Genomic DNA, 22484 nt, shown 5'->3' with positions numbered 1-22484 from the left:
GGTGCGTGCCAAGCTGGGCAAGTTTGGGCTACAAGGTAACAACCATTTCACTCCAATTGAAAATTTGCTGGAGGACAAAAGGCTAGGGTTGTGCTAACCTCCATCTCAATGATGAAGCCACACATATTGCTTCTAGACGAGCCAAAGAATCACCTGGACATGCAGACTATAGATGCTTTGGCGGATGCACTGGATGGGTTCAAAGGTGGAGTTGTGTTGGTGAGTCACGACTCGAGGCTCATATCACGTGTCTGCCAGGACGAGGAGAAGAGTGAGATTTGGGTTGTAAAAGATGGAACAGTGACCTTTTTCCAAGGCACTTTTGAAGAGTACAAAGAAGAACTCAAAAGAGAAATCAAGGCAGAGGTTGCTGAGTTGAGCTAAAGGTCTCCTCAGTAACGTCTGAACTTCAATGCAATAAGCTGGCCGTTTGATGCTCGCGGATGTTTGTTTTAAAACTAAATCTCCCTTGAACCTTCTGTTATTTTTAACTCTTTGTTTAATTATTCATTATGTTGGAACCTTTTCTTGTGCAACATGTTATAGAGATGTAATCTTTATTCACCCAGTTTATAGATTAACTCTTTTATCTGTTTAACCTATTATAAAGTGGCTATCAATTGTTAATATTCCATGTAAAATGAAACAATCACAAACCTTAATTTTATTGGATCAATGATTTAAGACGATTTCATTTTTTTTTCAAACCCCCTTTTATTGTATCTAACCTTTATAAATTCCATATGAAATTCAAGCTTACGTATAAGTTTTTTCAAACTCTAACTTATTAGAAAATTTGAATTTTGTCAATAAAATTTATCAAATGTGATTTGGTGGATTCGGATCCTATTTATAGTAAAAAACAATGAATTGAAATACCACCTCTTATGATGATATTTGAAACTTTTTTAGAAAAAAATTAAAAATAATTGCACGTTTTTAAAAAGAAAATCAAACTATTTGCAATGAAAAAATAATAAAAAATTATTTCAAATCGATTTTAAAAACATTTACATATGTTATATATTTCATAAAACAATAAAAATATTAAATTATAATATTTTTAAAATATTTTTTTATTTTAAATAAATATTTTAAATATTTTTTAAATCCTTGATTCATTCATCTTAAAGCCCCACTAAATCTTTAAGAAATGGTTGTCTCATTCTTCCAAGGATACACATGTCAAACTCAGAGATTATCCTTCCGTATGTACTATTAGGACTTAGGAGATGAACTTTCAGACGAGCAATCAACCATCTGTCCTGGCCAGATCATTCAGATGACTCAAATCGCTTTCCTCCCGTGTATCAAATTACAAGATTTTTAAAATGAAATGTTAGATTAGATTCAGATAAAGAAAAACCTCTTTTTACAATAAATGTGACTTTGTTTGAAACCTAACTACTTTTCTAGAAAGAAACATCTCAACCCGAACCATAGCTGCTTTGCCTTGTCATACTTTTGTGAGCTTTCCCACACACTTAATCAATTCGGTTCTGTATGTGTTTGTCAATGTAGCTTGCTACCAGAGTCGGGTCTGAATGAGGCTCACCATGACGTTGATCATCAAATTACAAGATTAAATCCTATTATCATAAACCTAATTTTATTTAGAACATATTATACTCCATCCGTATCTAAAAAATCCATGTTTTATAATTTTCACACTTTAATAAATCATATTAAAATTTAGCTATAAATGCATATTTTTATAATTTTATATTTCTTACATTTTTAAACTAATAAGATTTTATGAATTGCAATTAATGTTCTTAAACTTCACAATTTCTCGTTATTAGTTGACAAAACTTATATTAAAAATATAAAATATGTATTTTTTTTGAAACAAAAGTTTTTTATAGAATATGGATCTTTTAAAAACAGAGAGAATAGTAATTTAAAAATTGTTAGTAGGAGAAGATAATGTTGAAAAGTCAAATGAATAGTGATTATCCCATAAATCAACCACCAACGTTAATCCAACTCTTTTTTTTTACGCTAATTTATTATGACATTACAATTATGGAAAATATTACATAATCGATTTAACGTTAATCCGACTTTAATATTATAAATATATATCTTTTGTAATTGCTATAAATAGGCATCTCATTATTTTAGTTTTTAGGCATCTTTTAGTTTACGATTGAGAAACAAAACAAATCAATTATTGTAGCATTTTTGGGCATCTGTTGAGCATCTTTTAGTTTACTATTGGACAATCAGCATGAAAAGAATACTTTTAGTTCTAATAAATAGTAAATTTCATATTGAAAGATAAGTGTTATTATAACTTATGTGTCCAGCAACACCATAGAGATTATGAGTTGAATCGAAATAGCAGTCCTTTCCACATATTTATGATCATCAGCATCGGTTCTTCTTACACGACCAATTGGAATTTCACCAATGATGTGTTCCATAATCCTTGATTCCATCACTTCCTACAAAATGAAATTTGCAACATATGAAAACAAATTAAAAGAATTTTATACATACATATATAGAGAGATAAAAATTTACCATAACTCCAACTTCATTTACTAATGTTATCACTTCGATTAAATGACAAGTGTGACTCTTGACCTAAGAGTCATCATTGTTTTTGAAAATTTTGAGAATGATGTGAACAAGACAATGCTCTATGAAAACATATTGTGGAAAATTGAATTTTGTAAGTGAAAAGTAAACATATTGTGGAAAAAGAGTTGGATATCCTTTTCCACTAGCCATATTAACTAAAACGTTCATAAGTGACATGTGATCTTCGTTGTAGTTGTTATCACTGAAAAGTACATGGAACCCAACATAAAAATGAGATTGATAAAAAAAATAAGGGTTAAAAGGTAAAATTTACTTACCGTAGACCAATTTCACGATAGCAGGATAACATTTAGTAGTAGAATGTTATTTGAATGTATTATGAGCATGCTGCTTATAGGACTCACACCCTTTATTTCCGCTAATTTTGAGGATCTCCTTAAGACAAATCAAGGTAGAGGAGAGAATAACTGGATTGTCAATTTTGAAAACAGCACAAAACTTTGATATACATCCATAAAGCAATTTGCAATTGATAAATTTCAATCATCTCTATTATTAAAACATAATCATTATCATGGACCTAACTTTTTGTAAGTTTTTAAATTAAATACATTATTCTATTATATAGTTATATTCCATCTTCTAATTATAGAAAATAACATTCTACTACTAAATGTGTTTCCAAACAACACAATAACTAATCTTGTGTCTAAGCAATGTAAGACATTAGGTCCTACCTTTTTAATAACTTTTATTTATCTTTAAAAAAAAATTATTTGATTTAAAACCACTCAATCAATTTATAAAAAGTTGAAAATAAGTATAATTTTTTTTTGCAGGTTTATATACTACAAAAATTACTTAATATGAAATTAATTAAATTAATATACAAGAACATATTATTAAATGGTTTTTATTCTTAAGAACATATAACTATATATATATAAAAACATATATCTATATATGCGAGAATATGCTTGGTTTAAGTTGTCATCAAATAGTTTTATACAAATAAAATGTTAGAGTCAATAAATTTACGTCATATAAGTTTTATAACTAAAATTTTATCAAATAAATATATATCACAATTTATATCTAAAATAACCTCTCTTAGTTGCTTTGTGAGACCGAGTTGGTGCGGTTTGGTTGCATGTGTGCTCAATAATTAACAGGCTGATGCATTTTTGCGTGTCGCCAGTTTGTTGTGTGTGTGTGCCCCCAGGCTGTGACTTTGGGTTTTTCTTTTTTTTTTGGACAACACTTTGGGTTACTATAATATTCGAAAACCTTCACATTCATGAATGAAGAGAGATTTACTTTATTTCTTATGGTCATTAATTATCTCGATGTAGAGAAGATAAATTGTGTGGCTCAAAAACTTGGACAACCATTTTAACAAAATCTTCTGTATACTAGAGAAATGGATGGTGTGTCATGGCGAACTAGAGAACGGAACAAGTAATTATTCTCCATTTTCACTCATTCTAAATACATATAAAATCTCACGTGTCTATGTGAAATGATTTGCTATAGATGTACCAAGCCTAGGATATATGACGTACAACTGCTTTAATTTTTAAAAGAACAGAGTATTCAAATTTTTTTCTGATTGTTGATATAAAAGCTTTCAGAGGTATATATATATGGACCAAAATTTCAAACCTTAACGGCCGGTTTAATTAGAAGAAAAATACCTGCGTATCTTTATTTTTGGTCAAGAATACCTGCGGATCTATTATGTGCATACTAATGATTAAACAAGTCTCTGGTTTGTGTCGATAAGGTCTAGTCATGTGCAGGTAAGCGTGGAGTGGAGACAAAACAATATTCTAGTTGTACATTTGGTATTAGTATTTTGTTTTATTTGATTTCCTCGTGGGTACTAACTAATTCATAACTAATTAATAGAGAAGACCATATCGTCGTAGTCATTTAACAAAAAGGAAAAAAGCCATCGTACTCTTAAACTATTTGATTACTTTCTTAAAGTAATTAAATAAAATCAAGAGCACGTTCCAACGACGATTCTAGGCAGCTCATCTTGCGGATCAACACATGAACTTAACCAACTCCAAATACGAACCAAACTGGCTAAACAAAAAAAACATAACTTCTGATTTTGATGATTTTTTTCATCAATCTATTTGAAATAACATTACTTTATTGGTCGACAACACACCCTCAAGTCAAACCCAAAATTTTGATAAATAAACGATTTTTTTCTTTGAACACAAAATAAACGATTTTTTGATGTGTTTCGTAACTTAAAGGTTGTTGAAATATTAAATATGGTCGAGTAATAGTAATTCTGTATGTATATATATTGTTAATTGTGAATAAGAAGTGAAATAATGATTATTTTAATTAGCGAGTATGAAGAAACCTTGACTGCGTTGCCTATATAAGAATCAAGACTCGCAGCATTTTCTCATCATCATATCTTCTCCTTCTTTAGTTATTAAATCTTCACTTCTTCTTTTCTTCACCAAGAATCATATGGCATCTTATTCAGCGAACACGAAGAGGGAGAAGAAGGTGTTTGACACTGAGGATGACGTAGCTAAGGCTATGGCCGAGTACACGTTCAATCTCTCCAAAAAGTTCTGCAAGAAAAGAGGCTATTTCACCATCGTTCTATCTGGTGGTGACCTCGTCCTTTGGCTCAAGTATGTACTATAAAATCTTTGATTATTCATTTGTAGTTTAATATTTCAGAAATATCTAATGTAACTAAGTTTTGCAGAAAGTTGTTGGTTCCCGAATACGCTGACACTGAATGGTCAAAGTGGCACGTCTTCTGGGTCGACGAGAGGGTTGTTCCATTGGACGATAAGGACAGTAATTACAAACAGACCTTGGACAGTTTTCTCTCCGAGGTAACATTATGATCGGCATTTCAATATCTTATTTCTCAGCTTATATAACAAGTTATAAATCTCCATTTTTAGTTCCCAATTCATACACATATTCAAAATTCATCAAAGAAAATATAATTTCAGGAACTTGATAACCATGTGGGATTCATTTGCTTATAGCTTGTAAATCAAAAAGTCAATGGACGACAAGTCGACAACCATAGTGGCCTAGTGGTAAAAGATTCGGGGAAAAAACATGATCTCGATCTCCCTAGCTAGGTTTTATTTTAGCCACGAACTATTTCACTCTTACTTGGTTAGTTATGTCACACTTGTCTTATAAAATATGGTGAGTAAACTACTTGAGGGCTACACTGATTTAAAGATTCAACGCAGATTTAAAACAAACAAAAAAGTTAGTAGAATAGTCCAAATATTGTGATATACAATTGTTTGTTTTCCATAGATTTATAACATCACGTTATTTGTTAGACGGCTCTGATATATACTTAAATACAACTAATGTAGGTTCCTATTCCAACTTCGAACATTTACGCAATAGACCAAAACTGTGCAGCCCTTGGTGATGCCAAGGGCGCTGCAATACTTTACGAGGAGTGCATCAAAAGATTGGTGAACCAAAACATCATCCGCACATACAAATCCTCAGGATTTCCTCAGTTCGATCTCCAGCTCCTAGGGATGGGTCCAGACGGCCACATGGCGTCCTTGTTCCCAGGACATTATCAGATCAAGGAGAAGGCTAGTTTGGTGACTTATATCACCAACTCCCCAAAACTACCACCAAAGAGAATCACCTTCACTTTACCAGTCATCAACTGTGCTTCCTACAACCTCATGGCCGTTTGTGGTGAGGCTCAAGCCGATGCGGTTGCAAAGGTCTTTAATGATGATTTCAACTTGCCTTCAGCTAGGCTCTCAGCTGATACACAAGCCATTTGGTATCTCGACAAAGCGGCTGCGTCCGAGCTCCCAAAATGCCTTTGAGATTCAGTTCACTTTTTATCTTGTATCTCTTTCCTTTTACGTTTTCAAATAAAAAGCTATGGTCGGATGTAATAAATAAGATGGAGTTGGTTCGGCTGAATCTTGCAAAACTGCTTTGTTTGTATTTGTCTTGTCTGTGTTATAATAAAGTAACAATAATAAATTTGGTTTGATCCCGGTTTAAAGTGATCACTGATCTCTCATTTGGTTTACAGTAATACTACATCTTATCCTTTACTGTTATTATTATTGCTACTAGACATCCTCTATATATTATTTGAGAAGCATTGAAACATTTTTTTTTGTAGCCACGTGTCATCACTAGAATGATTCTTAGAATCTTTAGAGAAAAATGTTGGTCCATCTAAAAATATAATAAGTTTTTTATTAAACCACAATACATACATTATTAATGTGCTTCATTATTTTCTTAAATAAGATTACAAAATTTCCTAATGTGACTAAAGTATATATGACAATTAATGATTTTGAATAATAAAGATTTGATAAAAATAAGTGTGTATTATAATTATATTTGTTTAATTTTAAGCTATTAAAATAAATTAAACAAACATAGTAACCATATAATAAAAATTAAAAAAAATTATTTAAATATTATATTTTGAATTTTTAAAAACGAGTATAAATTACTAAAACTGTTAAAAGTTTCACATTCAAATTTTGTGATCTATGATTTAAAACTTTTGTTATGACATGATACAAATAATTAAAAAATAATATAAGTTGAAAGTCTCACTTAATAAGTATCAAAAATAAAAGATATATAAATATATGTATCATTTTAAATTAAACTATATGCCATATAAAAATACATAAATATCTTAATTTTGAAATTTACTTTGAACATTTTTTTGATAAAAAATTTGAAAAAATATTGACAACTTAATTTTTTTTAAATATTATAAATTACTTAAACCATTAATCCCATAGTGAAAATTTTGTTATCACTAATTTAGACTTTTTGCTATAACTGATACAAATGATAAAAAAAATATGAACAAAAAGCATCATATAATAAATATTAATATTAAAATAAACCATATATATGTTACTATCATTTAAATTTAATTATATATCATATCAAATAGAAAAAATATTTTTTTGATTTATAAAATTTATTTATATGTTCGCACCAATTTAATTATATAAGTAGTAGATAATGACTTTTTAATTATTCAATATATATTGATTATTTCATAATATGCTATAAACATATAATATATAAAATAATTTATATATATAATGTTCATCCCGCGCAAGGCGTGGGTCTTAACCTAGTTTATTATCGTAGTTGTTGGTATAGGTGGTGATCTATTTTATCCTTTAATAAACCAGTCCATATATTACGAGTTTTGTAACCTAAAATCAATGGAACTTTTCCAAAAAAAAAACACACGTAAGATAACAACATCCATCTTTTTCTCATTGGTTTCTAGGTATTTTAATGTTAATAATTTTAAATAATAGCAATGGAACTTCTCATTAATTAGTTTTTATGTAATAATGGAAGAGCGAGAGCTACATATGGGTTTCGAAAAACTACACTGTCGTTGGTTGAATTCAAAAGAGTAGCAACTACTGGTTTGATTCAGAATAGTTGGTTTAATTCAAAATAGTTTGACATAACTTGTAATTTATAACATGCTCAAGTGGATGCCCCATTCATGCAGAATAATTCTAATGTCTTTGAAGCGTATCTACGTATCAGAGCGTATGGTGTTGATTGAATAAGAGAGAGGGGTCATGACTCCGCAAGAGAGTAGATTGATTATGGGTTGCCCATCAAGCAAATTTTCTAGATATCAGAACAATATGTTATAGATAAACCGTTAAAAATCAGAGGGTGTCAAGATAACATAGAATAACGTTAATCAGATTGTGAAGTTCTGACCATTATAAATCACTCAACCAACCATCTAAGAGAATAGAGAGATGTCAGGCTACCTTTGGTACGGTGCATCATTATAGCCTTTAGAACAGCTTGATTGTATGATAAAATGACTTGTACATTCCATATGAAATATATCTAAGGAACCTCACGTACTAGACAAACACCACCTTCTTTTGACTCGAAGAGTGCAACATGCTCTTGCCACTAGTGTTCTATAATTCTTAATTGTCTGAGTTTCATCTAGTACTACTCTGAGCCACCCAACTCTTGATAGCGCACCACAATCAGTGTCAAAGGAAGAAGAATGCATGCTATTCTACATCTTTTACTTTTCTTATTAGCGTCCACTGCAATTTTACATTTCATATTGTTGGAGAATCCAGACGCGATACTTTTGTTTTCATTGTCCTTTCATTGTCTTCATCGATCCATAATCATTCGTCCCAACATTCTAGTACTATATTGAAAAAAATATTTTTAACACGTGAACAACCTTTAATGAAGGAAAAACATAATCTTACAAAAACATAAGATTATTTGATATTATAAAGCCAAAAGATTAGGGATCTAAAATGATGTACCAATGACTTTTTGTCATCCATGTTAGAACTAAGAAGTTTGATGAATAGAGAAACAATTTGGCAGCTGTCAATGAGGATTTTAATTACCAATGACTTGTTGACTTCCATGTTAGAACTAAGAAGCTCGGTGAATAAAGAGACTATTTGGGAGTTGTCAATGAAGATTTGAATGTCATGTGGTGTTCCTTCAATAATAAGCGTGTTGAAATAGTGCATACTCAACATTCAATTCATCAGACAGGAATTGTTGAGTTAACATTCAATTCATCAAAGATGGGAACTCTGTGTAACTCTTTTTTACTCACTGAAAAAAAAGTTTTTAACATTGTTGAGCCTAGATCCTTGTTAGAAACATTCCCGTCTTCATTTTCATTTACAAATTCAAAAATGTAAATGAAAGAATTAAAAAAATTAGTAAAATAAGCACACTAAAGCAATTTGATAACATTGTTTCATATACTTTACAATTTTTTCTTATTGTGTCAATTTTAGTTATTTAGTTATAAAGAATGCATATAGGAAAATTCTACTCCAAAAGTTATTTTCAAAAGAATGTAATAAGTGAACGCTATGAAAGTTTTATTTTCTCCCACTATCGTTACATCCAATGAATCACGAAAGTGAATGATGTAAGGGACTAAAGTCCCCTCAGCACATATATATACAAGCACGTTCATTCGTGATGATGATTCCTAGGCCTGATCTTTCAGGTCTACCGAACTCATCCGAGACAACGATAAATCTAAATAAGAAACTTTGAATTTCAGCGCATATACATTCCATAAATGGAAAATAATATTACAAGTTTCTACTTTTCAAAAAAAAATATATATATAGAAGAAAATAACTACTTCTTTGTCCAAAAAAGAAAAACTTTTGTTATGCAATTTATGGCATATTTGAACTTTATTTGTATTTCTCTTGTATTTGTTCTAAGACCATCTCTCTATTTTCTCAAAAACATAATAAATATATAATATAAATAAAATTTATTCTAATACATTATTTAAAATAGGATTCCTCAATTATAGATTAAAAATTAGAAATTACTACTTATTCATCTATTATATTTTACTCTACATTTAGAATATATTATTATAGAAAAATACAATAGAGTATACTTTATTTGTTTTTATTATAGATTTTCTGTATTTGAAAATAAAAAAATAGTGAAATATATTAAGAATTGTCTAATAAAGTAATTGTAATAAATTGGTTTAATCTCGGTTTAGATTGATTTCTCATTTGGTATACAATAAAACTACATCTTTTTATTGTTATTAATATTGCTACCAGAATTATTTTATTGTAGTTAGTTTACGAGTTTATTTGCCAAATAACCAAAAATAAATAAATTAGATTTAGAGAGAGAGAGAGGTAAGAGAGATAGGAAGTAAAAATATGAGAGAGGAGGTGATTTTGGATAGTTAATGAATTTATGTTTTCTTTTTATTATTTGGACTAATTTCCCTTAGTTTATGGGTTTTATCCTTTAAAAGCAGGGATTGATAGCAATAAAAGATATGGTAAAACCGAACCGTACCGAATCGAACCATATTGTCTATTTTAGTTCGGTTCGGTTCGGTACGGTTCGTTTTACCATATTGAACAGCTCTAGTCGCTGAGATTAGAGGACTTCTTGACATTATTAGTTGTTTAAACGTTTTGTATGCCCCTATCTTTTTATGTTGTATTTTCTTTCTTGTAATAGATGTTTGTTTGGCATAGATGATTTTGTTTTCATGTACGTACACTTTTTCCATTCATGGAGACATTGGAGAGTAAGAATTTTATAAAAAGTAAAGTTTGATCTAAAAAATATATTATTTTTCATCTTTGTATTATCACTATGGGACGCATTTTGCTACTGTAGTTCTATTTTAATTTTTTTAAATGTTAATTTTATATTGTAGTTCTATTTTAAATGTTTAATAGAGCAGATAGTTATATATATATGTATATATATATATATCCTATATATTAAAAAAAAAGCATTACAGCATTTGAGGTAGTCACGTGTCATCACCACAATGATTCTTAGAATCTTTAGAGAAGTAGGTTGGTCCATATAAATATATAATATGTTTTTTTATTAAACTAACCATAAATTAATTATTAATGTCTCAATTCTTTCCTTAAATAAAAATTATGGAATTTTCTAATATGGCTAAAGTATATATGACAATTAATGATTTTGAAAAATAAAGACTTGATACAAATTAGTGTATTATCTATCATTTTTGTTTAACTTTAAGTTATTAAAATAAATTAAACAATAATATTAATCATATAATAAAAAATTAGATTTTTTTCGTATATGCTATATTTTGAACTTTTTTAAAAGTCTCACATTGAAATTTCTATGTTCCATGATTTAATTTTTTTTATGACAAGATACAAATTATTACAAAATCATGTAAGTAGAAAGTCTCATATATATTAACATCTTTTAATTAAACTATATACCATAGAAAATACATAAATATTTTAATTTTGAAATTTGGTTTGAACAAATTTTTTTGAAAAAAATCTTTGAAAAAATTCTGACAACTTAATATTTAAAATTTAAAATTTGTATTGAATGTTTATAAAAAAAATATAAATTACAAAAACTTTCAAAAACATTGCAGAATGAAAATTTGTCATCAGCAATTTGAATTTTTTGTTATAAAAAGATACAAATAAGTAGAACGCATCATTTAAAAATATATTAATATTAAAAATATACTATTTATCTATGTATATATTATGTAAATTTAATTATATAAAATAGAAAATAAAAAAATGATCGTTTGGATTAATAAAATTTATTTACGTATTCACACCAAGTTAATTTTATACGCAATAGTTACTGACTTTTTTATCATCCAATATATATATATTATTTTATAATATATAAAAGAACATATAATACGTAAAATAATTTATATATACGATGTTCATTCCGTGCAAGACACGGATCTTAATCTAGTATATATATATATATAATATATATATATATATATATATATATATCAGATTTCGTATAGTTTTATTAAGGTGGTCTAGACTGAAACCTAAGCTGGTCTATCCACCAAATTAAAAGTATCAGTAAAATGGGTTGTAGTTTTTACACGGTTTATCTATCTAACCGAACCAGTTCGGTCAAGTTTGAGAAGACACAACTCTAAGCATATGTGTTTGGTCGGGCTATTAATCCACTTGTCCACAAAGTCAAAGTTACTCAGTTTACCTATAAAAAAGCTCACACTTTTTTGTCTCCATGGCTTCTTCTTCTTCTTTCCTTCGCTCGATTCTCTTCTCTTCCCCCACCAACTTCCCATCTCGCTCAGATTCTCTCTCACCTTTCTTCCCTAAGAATCTGACTTGTTCTCCCCCTTCTACTCCGTCTCGTTTCTCGTCGTTATCGGTTTCGTCGATCGGAAGTAGATCTATCAGGAGAGTAGGTGACAGTCGGAGAAAGCTGTCGGAGGTCAGGAGCATGGCTACCACGGCGTCGCAAACGGGGAAAGAGGAGAATAAGAAGAGAGTGGAGATCTTCGACACAGAGGAGAATCTCGCGATTGATTTGGCCAAATACACAGCGGATCTCTCCGACAAGTTTTGCAAGGAGAGAGGCGCTTTCACTGTCGTTGTCTCTGGCGGCTCCTTAATCAAATCCCTCCGGTATGTTTCGATTCAAAGCCACGAGCTTTCAGATATTATGGCTAATCAAGAACATAGCTTTAGCATTAGACTTACTTACCTAGTAATGCTTACTTGTGATGGGAAGGGCATTTCAGGAAGTTAGTAGAGGTTGATTCAATCGATTGGTCAAGGTGGCACTTCTTCTGGGTGGACGAGAGGGTTGTCCCCAAGCATCACGAAGACAGCAACTACAAACTTGCTTATGATAATTTCCTCTCCAAGGTACTACTCAAACATTCCACTCTTCCTCTCACATGATCAAGTAGGAGTCAGCTAAACACTTACTTCACTTTTCTCACCAGGTTCCAATCCCTCCTGGCAACGTATACGCAATCAACGACTCCCTCTCCGCGGAGGCAGCAGCCGATGACTACGAGACATGCCTCAAACACTTGGTCAAAACCAACGTCCTCCGCGTATCTGACTCAACCGGCTTCCCCAAGTTCGACCTCATGCTTCTCGGTATGGGCCCTGACGGCCACGTGGCGTCGCTATTCCCGGGACATGGTCTCTGCAGCGAGAGCAAGAAGTGGGTGACTTCCATCACCGACTCTCCAAAGCCTCCATCTGAGAGAATCACATTCACGTTCCCGGTTATCAACTCCTCTGCGCATGTGGCTCTAGTGGTCTGCGGTTCTGGGAAAGCCGAGCCTGTGCAGATGGCTCTGAACAAGACTGGGAGTGTACCTGCGGGTTTTGTGTCTGCTGAAGAGGAGCTTGTTTGGTTCCTTGATAAACCAGCTTCTTCCAAGCTCTAAACCTTTTTAACTTGTCAAAGTGAATGGACTACTCTGGTTTGGTTTGGTTTGCCTTTTGGGTTGTTTAGTCGAGTGGTTAACTCGCCGGTTCTCTCCATATGTTGTGGGAGAGGCTGTTGTAATAAATGCGGAGGATGATGAGAGGGGTTGAATGCAAATCTAATCTGGACTTGTTTGGATTCTGCTACCATTTGATCGTCTGTAATCTAATAAAAATGTTTGGAAACCATGTTATTCTCAAACACTATTGACTGAGATGTAGTGTGTGATACACAATGAGTAGTCTGAGATGGAAGATAAATACATAAAATTTGATGGTAGTTTGTGTAAAGCCGAGATCTGATAGTAAAAACAAAAGAAATGGTGATGAAAATAGAAAAGAAGGATAGAAAATAGTTTTTTTTTTAACATAAACTAAAAATCATTTAAATATTTAATTATATATTTATTTATCATAATTTTTTTGTCGGCCAAAAATTTATTACTCTTTTCATTTTATTTATTCCCTCTATTTTGTTTTACAAGTCGTTTTAGTGGATTTCACACGATTTAAGACAGTTAAGATAATGTATATATTATTATTCTTCTTCGTTAATTTAATATTTACCTTAAAACTATTAACTCTAGAAAATGCTTTAAATTTGAGAGTAGATAAAACCAATAGTTATCATAAATTGTTTAAAATTATTTTGACCCAAAACAAAATTTCTAAAACGATTTACAAAACAAAACGGAGGGGGTATCGTTTAAGGTTTATTCACGTATATTAAGAAAATCTTTAAATTTTCTATATTCCTAATTAATAAAGTGTTTTATTTGACTTTATTAATTAGTTAATAAACTAAAAATAGAGATAAAAGTGGAAAACTAGAAAACATACGCATTGAAAATATAACACGAGACTTATGATAAAAGAAATTAAAATTATTCAACGACAATTAAAATAAAACGGAAAGAATAATGAACATCATCGATAATTACAACATATTTAAGGAAAGATGGACAAGTATTATAAATTGTATATTTAGTTGACTACTAGAATTTCATATCATTTATTATATTTATTAAATTATTTTTTCTAAATTTAAACAATGGAATCTGAATGAGGAATTAATGGCAAGGAAAAGACTTAGACTATAGTTGGAAAGATATATGGGTAAGATCAAACAATGTATTATTTACAATGAATTTGGTCATAAAAGAAAAAGAAAAAAATCTAAAAAATCATTATGAGAGTCAGATGATAATAAAAACATCACACTATTATAGGCTTCAACATCATCTAGAACATAAAAAAAATTTGAACTTAGTCAATGTGTGTTGGTAGAAAGAAAAAGATGAATGACTTAATAAATAAGAAAAGAAAGTAATATGTAAAAATGTCAGTTATTTTCTGTACGTGGTGGGTCACATCTCAACTATATTGAACTTTACGAAGGCAGATAAATAGGAGGCATGAAGACTCCTTCTTCTTTACTCTGAATTGACTTAGACGGAGAGAGATAAATATAAAGATCTCAACTTTCTAGAGAGAGAGAGAGAAGCGGAAGAGCTAGTTCTAAAGCTTAGGTTCGATGAAAGCTCTTCGACGGATTCAAACGCGGTCTTCTTTTCCAAATCCTTCGTCGCCATTATTCTCTTCTCCCTCGTCTTCATCTTCTCCATGGACTCACTTGCGTTCTGCTCTTGTCCTTGTCACTTCTTCATCTCCCGCAAAATCTTCTTCTTCCTCCTCCAATCCGTGAGTCTTTTTGATCACTCTCTCTCTCTCTCTATCAATGTCAGTCTCTTTGATCCGCGTTTCCGTTTGCTGTCGATTGCTTGTTAGATGAGTTCTTGTTCAAAAATCTAGTACATTGCTTTTTATTACAAGGCTTGTCTTTTATTTACTTTAAAGTGATTGGCTTTCGTTTTGTTTTTTTTTTTTGTTTTTGCTGTCCTAATGGACCAAACTTGAACTTGTTTTGTTATCAGAGCCTAACTTGGTTGATCAGAAATTTACAAGGATTTTCACATTTCAATTTTCTATACAGGAATCGAGTAAAATCACCGTGGTCACGGTTTAAACGGAAAAAGCCCCTCACGCTTCAACGGTGGAAAAGCTTCTTCACCCCTGATGGTAGACTTCGGAACAGAGGAGTTGGTTTGTTGAAGAAAGTCAGGAGTAGAGTGAGTCTAATCTTCATAGCCTTTGTGAAGTTTGATGATAGTATTTTACAAATGTTTTTGGAATATTCATTTTTCTTATGTTTTCTTTATAGGGTATTGATCCTAGCATCCGTTCAGAGGTGTGGCCCTTCCTTCTTGGAGTGTAAGTACACACATACAAGTATACAACCATGTACTTATGGCAGTTGTTTGTTATAATGAAAATCTTGACCTTGTTTCTTGTGGTGTGTTGGTATCAAGGACATTGTCACACTTATGTCACACAAACTTACACACAGGAGCCGGTCCTAGGCAAAACCGAATTAAACATTTGCCTATAGTCCCTAAAAGTTTTTGAAGAAAATTATATAGACATAGTCTCCAAATTTGTATAAAAGAATTATTGAAATCTTTACGAAATCGTCTACGGTCCCAAAAATCTCAGGGCCGGATAAAACCATAGTGTTCATGCTTTGAATCACTAACCTCTGTTTACTTTCTTCTCTACAAACAGGTGTGATTTAAATAGCTCCAAAGAAGAGAGAGGTGCTAGAAGAACTCAGAGAAGGTGAGAACACACACGAATCTCAGCTTGAGAATCCTTTTTATTATTTTCTTAATCATATGCGGCTTCATTTTTACTTAATCTTGTAAATGCAGAAAAGCGTATGAGAGACTACGCAGGAAATGCAAAAGGCTTCAAAGACAAGACAGCTGCGAGTTCAAGTTAAACAAGATCAATAAACCTCCTCCAGACAAGCATAATGGTTGGTCTTTTCCGCAAGACACTGACAGTTCCTGTTCTGATGAGTCACTCTCTAGCGACAAAGAAAACACAGAAGATATTGGGTACATGAGTGACGACGTCTCATGTACTCTTGACAACAACTACAGTGGCTCAACACACGTGAACTCTGAGTCTTCAGACTCAGATTCTTTAGACGACAACAACTCTGTTCATGCCTTTCCTTCTACTCAAGGGAGAGATGACAATAGTACTTCTCCATCAAGCATATACAATATCTCCCGCACCAAAGAGGATTTTGTTACCTGGCAGCGTATAATCCGCCTAGACGCAGTCCGCGCCGACACAGAATGGTTCCCATACTCCCCATTCCAAGCCTTAGTATCCGAAGCCAAAGCGCGACGCGCTGCTGCAGCGGTTAGTCTAAAAGACTACACTCACTTAGAGCCATGGAAGATCTTTCACGCCGCGCGCCTCGTGGCCATCCTCGAAGCCTACGCCTTGCACGACCCCGAGATAGGCTACTGCCAAGGGATGAGCGACCTTCTCTCCCCAATACTCACAGTCATCCCCGAAGACCACGAGGCCTTCTGGTGTTTCGTAGGGTTCATGAAAAAGGCTCGTCAGAACTTCAGGGTCGACGAAGTTGGGATCACGAGGCAGCTCGGCATAGTCTCGAAGATCATCGAGTCCAAAGACTCGAAGCTCTACAAGCACCTTGAGAAAGTCAAGGCGGAGGATTGTTTCTTTGTCTACAGAATGGTGCTCGTAATGTTTAGGAGAGAGCTGACGCTGGAGCAGACGCTGTTTCTCTGGGAAGTGATGTGGGCGGAGCAAGCTGCGGTGAGAGCTGGGGTTGGGAAGGCTTCTTGGAGCAGTAGAATAAAGCAGCAGGCTCCTCCTACGGATGATCTGTTGCTATATGTGATAGCAGCTTCGGTGTTGCAGAGGAGGAAAGTTATCATCGAGAAGTACAATAGCGTGGAGGAGATATTGGGGGAGTGTCATAGTATGGTTGGGAAGCTAGACGTGTGGAAGCTCTTGGACGATGCACGTGACCTTATTATTACCCTCCGCAGTAAGATTGAACAATATGATCACATAAGGTCAGAATCAAAAATAGGCATGTGATTTTTTTTTTGTGTGGTGATGTTTGTTTCTCTACCTGAGTTTGTTGATAGATGGTGGCTTGCTGTATCTCCATTTTGAATTTTGTATGTGTAACAAACAAGTCTTGTGCCGGGGGAAGAGAATCTTTCTCCGGTGATATAATAATTGTGGATTACATAGTTGGTCGGCAATAAAGAGAGTATAAAATGTATAAATGGTTTGGAGATTTTCGTATTAATAATCATGAATAAACAAGCTCGACAACTAAAAGAACTAGAGAGACCACATATAAACAAAGCTGTCTAATGAATTTCTCTAAGCGCACCTTATTCCAAAAGCAATATCATATTTATTGCTTTCGTTTTAAAAAACCATGGTGCCAAGCATTACACATTATCATAGGTTACCTGAGACATCTAAGGGGACTCACTTGTATGATCTAGGTGAAGTTAGTCTCCGTTGGTTTCTGAGGTAGCGAAGTAAGAGTGTACCGAGGAGGAGGAGGATACACTAGGCTGTTCCTCACGTTGTGTAGCATACAAGAAAATAAATTTGCAACAAAAAAAACTTTGGAAACCATCAGAAAAGCTAACATAATAATCTAATAATCCGGAAAATTATTATCAGCTCCATCAAGATAATTATAACACTGGGTATAATCTTCTTGATGGTTTGGTGACATTTAATTTTCATCTTGAACTTGTTCTCCTTCAGCTTGATCTTCTTGATATTGTGATGTTCAATATTGTAATCCATGATATTGGTATTGGACACCTTCTCCTTGCTCTTTAGATTGACTTGTTTGAGCTTGCTTTTTTTTAGTTTTCTTTTTTACTTTTGATATACGCACGAGACGCATGATCAGTTATATAATTCAAATCTGCGAATAATATTTTATTCTCTTCTTTCATTTTTGCTACCTCGACCTTTTGTCTTTCAATTTTATTTCGTTCCGAATTGCCTTTTAGTTATAGCTTTGAAAAGTTTACGATTTTGTTCCATCACTGTTTAAATTGTTTTTCAGATTTTATTTTCTCTTAGCTTTCTTCAAACTCATAGGTCTTGAAGATAAATTAGAAGTATCTTCTTCAGAATTTATATTTAGATCAAATGAATTCATACCAGGGGATGGTGATGACTCGGGATCAACTGAAAACGATGGAGATTATGTAATATTACGACCTTCTTCTTGGAATGCACCAGGTGCATTACCGTTGTTATTTGTAAATTTTTCCATGCCTTTGAGCATAGACCAGAGGTCGAATTTAAAGTTCTCTTATATTTGACATATTGGACTAATAACATCTTTGCTTGGTTCAACTAATTAAATAATGAGAAAAGATTAAATAAATTAATATGTATAATAAATTTATAAAACATACTAAATAGAAAATCATATATATTCACAATGTCTTGTTCAGAAACACAGCTAGGATTCTTATTTTCAATTTGGTTAACGCATCCTCTCAGCTTGGAAACAGCTGAAAGAATTGTAGTCATTCGAGTTTGTAAAGATCTTCTTGGTCTTAGTTGATAGCTGAAAATCTCAGACTTTTGGTATTCAGCTTCAACCCTTACCCAAAATTGATCTTTTATATGGTTTATTCCTATGATTGGATTTTGAGAAACATAAATATCTTTATAAACTAAATAAAATAGTACTTGACGTGATAGTACCTGATAACGTATATAACCTTTTGATATTGAGGAGATGTGGACCGATTAAAAAATTCAAAAGTTTTAACGTATTTAAATGATAAAAATATAAAAATGAGGGATTCGTTGGACTTACCATTACAAGAATCTCAACAAAACTTGAAAAGGTCCGCTTACTACCACTAGTCATTGTTTGGTTGGTTGTTTAATGTGATTCGCACACATTTCATGACTTTTGATTGATAAACAAGTGATAGAGGTGTTTGTTCAATGGGCGTTCATGCATAAACTGATAAACCAGTAATTTCTCTTCTCCTTCGATACAGTACCCTAGGAGAACTACTAGATTGCGATGATGGACTTTAGTTAGCACACTGACTTCATATTTGAAGGTTTCGATACCAATCAAGTCACCAGTTCTTTTCCATTCTATTGACTGCAATGTTTGTTCCATCAGACAAAGACAAAGTGTCTCTATACACAACTGTAAGTTCCACCTCAACCAATGATATTACTATCACTGAAGTCAACAGTAGCTTCCCTGAGCTATCACTATCTTAGGAGCTATAACCAGCTCTCTAACACTAGATTGTTGAGTTTGTAGTTCAGTCGATTATGTTTGGATATCAGAACTCCTCTTTCTAATCACCACATCGTAAATAAGACATGCCTCGACAGTCTGATCAATCACCTTTGCGAATGAGGCTTCATCAACAAGGTTCATGAACCAAATTGCTCTCTGGTGACAAGTTTCACATCGTTTTTTGTCTACAGCTTTGTGTCCTGTTATTAGTTCCGTCAGAATAAGTACTCCAAAACTGTATACATTCAATTTTCTTGTAATCCTCCATGCCACTGCAATAAAAGAGATATCATTTGTTACATAAACCAAATATATTACAAAACTGTAAGACATTTACATATATATATATATGGCTGAGAAAAGTAAAGGACCATACTTGCTTATCTTCTTCAAAATGTAAAATAGTGATCTTTTTGTAGATAATCTAAAAACTAGGAGATTTATTTTTTCCCTAATATAAAATTAGGAGGTTTCTAGTCATTCACTGTCATAATCTAATTTTGATAATCAACTAATAACTGAAACTTTCATAACTTTCAAATCCACGATATTTTCTTCTAAAAATACTATTTTTTTCTTTTATTTTGCTTTTGTTTTGATTTGTTTTTGCTTATATTTATATAATTTTTTTGTTTTGATCAAAGTTGTTTGGATGTTTTTAATATTTTTTATTGATAACAATTTTTTTATAAAAATTGGGAGATGTGATCCAATGAAACCAATGTGAAGAATCAATTTCATGGTTGATTTTGGTTTATGTAGTTAGGTTATGAAGAGGGGAGAAGTTGAAGAGGGTTCAATACTTTATGTTCTTTAATTGTAGAGGACAATAATGGAGAAAGGTACTGGACATGTGTAACGGAGAGTCATGATTTGGTTGCGAAGAAAGTGAGAGAGAGGAAAGGGAAAGAGAATATATAGTATTAGTTTTCTGATTATATTTTTTGGACACTTAGCTATTGAGTATATAGAACTTTTAGTATTGTTAGATTACTGTCACTCATGTTAAGGATGTCTAGTTGTTACATTTCTGCATCTTGCTTTTTTCTCCTCCACTGACTAAATGTGGTGCTGCTCGACTAAGGAACACAGTCTTGATCTAGGATGATACATACCCATATAATTGTGTCATCACCCATCATTAAATTTAATAAAATTAATTTATGGATCATGTTAAATTTTGGACAGAACTTAGGTTCACCCCCTAGGGTGAATCTTTAAATTCACCCCACCATTTATAACCAATCAAATTTCCACTTAGATTATTAATTAAAAAACATTAAAATAAACAAAAAATAGCTGTAAAAAATAAAAATGCTAATTTTAACGACGCTAACGCTTCCAGCGAATCCCTAAACCCTAAATTTTAAATTCTAAACCCTATACCCTAAATTCTAAACTCAAATCCAAACCCCTAAACCCTAAACCCAAACCCTATACCCTAAACCCTAATCCTAGACCCCTAAATCCAAACTCTATACCCTAAACCCTAATCCTAGACCCTAAATCTAAACTCTATACCCTAAACCCAAACTCTATACCCTAAACCCAAAAACTAGACTATAAACCTAAACTCTATACCCTAAACCCAAGTCATAAACCCTAAACCCAAACCGTAAACCTTAAACCCAAATTATATACCCTAAACCCAAAACTTTAACCATAAGTCCAAACGGTAAATCCTAAACCCAAACGGTAAATCCTAAACCCAAAACCTATACCCTAAATCCAAATCTTAGACCTAAAATCCAACCGGTAAACTCTAAACCCAAACCCCAAACTTAGATGCTATAGGGTTTGGGTTAAGGTTTACGGTTTAGGTTTAGGGTCTAAGACTTGGGTTTAGGGTATAGGGTTTAGGTTTATAGTCTATTTTTGGGTTTAAGGTATATAATTTGGGTTTAGAGTCTAGAATTAGGGTTTAGGGTATAGAGTTTGGTTTAAGGTCTAGGATTAGGGTTTAGGGTATAAAGTTTGGGTTTAGGGGTTTGGATTTGGGTTTAGAATTTAGGGTATAGGGTTTAGAATTTAAAATTTAGGGTTTAGAGATTCGCTGGAAGCGTTAGCGTCGTTAAAATTAACATTTTTTATTTTTTGTAACTATTTTTTGTTTATTTTAATGTTTTTAATTAATAATCTAAGTGGAAATTTAATTGGTTATAAATGGTGAGGTGAATTTAAAGGTTCACCCTAGGGGTGAACCTAAGTTTTGTCCTTAAATTTTCTTGTAGAACAGTAAACATAGGTAATCTGGACGTATGGATCACCAGAACAAGGAAAAATGGAGTGCAGCGCAGCCCCTGAAACCTGAACTGACGATCACAAGGAAAAATGCAGGTGTGGAGCGCCGGTTTGAGACAATTTGTCAATCTCATGCTGCATGGAAAAAAGGAAAATTTAACTGCAGGAGCAGCATGGAAGTTTTCAAGACCTAGAGATGAACTCAACAGGCAGGGGCGTCCCTAGAGTTATGGAGGCCATAAACAAAAAATAAATTGGGGGCCTATCTAATTGTGGATTCATTTTATTTTTAATGTTTCCTTATTAATATTATTTTTGTTTTTTCACTGACATTTAGTAATGGACTGAATTTAATTCATTTTGACATTGGTATATTTTTTTTACTTTACAAAACAGTAAAATCCAAAATTATTTATAAAAATTATAATAAAACTTTTAAAAATGGAGGTCTTAAAAAATGGGGGCCCTAGGCCAATGCTTCAGTTGGCTGTGCCAAGGGACGCCCCTGTCAACAGGTCAACATCTTTGATTTTCACGTATGTGAAATTACCCCTCGTGGCGGAGGGTCTAGCCTTACGTTCAGCAATGGAGCAAGCAATTTTACTGGATTACAAACAAATCTTCTTTGAATCGGACTTGAAGTTATTGGTGAC

The 22484-nt window shown here is 32.5% G+C and overlaps 3 protein-coding genes and 1 pseudogene across 3 annotated transcripts; 3 read left to right on the top strand and 1 right to left on the bottom strand.

The window, feature by feature from the left end:
- The first annotated feature begins 942 nt into the window (after positions 1 to 942).
- LOC103874310 (probable 6-phosphogluconolactonase 4) lies at positions 943 to 6599 on the top strand. The gene is made up of 3 exons (XM_009152721.3): positions 943 to 5213; positions 5291 to 5423; positions 5931 to 6599. The coding sequence occupies exons 1-3, from the start codon at positions 5044 to 5046 to the stop codon at positions 6408 to 6410; spliced, it is 783 nt and encodes a 260-aa protein (XP_009150969.1). The 5' UTR covers positions 943 to 5043; the 3' UTR covers positions 6411 to 6599.
- Positions 6600 to 12101: 5502 nt separating this feature from the next.
- On the top strand, positions 12102 to 13603 carry LOC103874309 (6-phosphogluconolactonase 3, chloroplastic). The gene is made up of 3 exons (XM_009152720.3): positions 12102 to 12569; positions 12686 to 12812; positions 12893 to 13603. Exons 1-3 carry the CDS (start codon positions 12166 to 12168, stop codon positions 13346 to 13348), a joined length of 987 nt encoding a protein of 328 aa, XP_009150968.1. The 5' UTR covers positions 12102 to 12165; the 3' UTR covers positions 13349 to 13603.
- A 189-nt stretch (positions 13604 to 13792) lies between these two features.
- LOC103874308 (GTPase-activating protein GYP7) lies at positions 13793 to 17530 on the top strand. Its single transcript, XM_009152719.3, has 5 exons — positions 13793 to 15089; positions 15382 to 15517; positions 15610 to 15659; positions 16011 to 16064; positions 16157 to 17530. The coding sequence occupies exons 1-5, from the start codon at positions 14923 to 14925 to the stop codon at positions 17370 to 17372; spliced, it is 1623 nt and encodes a 540-aa protein (XP_009150967.1). The 5' UTR covers positions 13793 to 14922; the 3' UTR covers positions 17373 to 17530.
- A 422-nt stretch (positions 17531 to 17952) lies between these two features.
- LOC103874810 lies at positions 17953 to 21046 on the bottom strand (annotated as a pseudogene).
- Positions 21047 to 22484: the final 1438 nt, after the last annotated feature.

Source organism: Brassica rapa, chromosome A06 (assembly GCF_000309985.2).
Source record: "Brassica rapa cultivar Chiifu-401-42 chromosome A06, CAAS_Brap_v3.01, whole genome shotgun sequence".
NCBI lineage: Eukaryota > Viridiplantae > Streptophyta > Magnoliopsida > Brassicales > Brassicaceae > Brassica > Brassica rapa.
The sequence above is the reverse complement of the archived record's forward strand: the minus strand, read 5'-3'. Positions and strand labels throughout refer to the sequence as shown.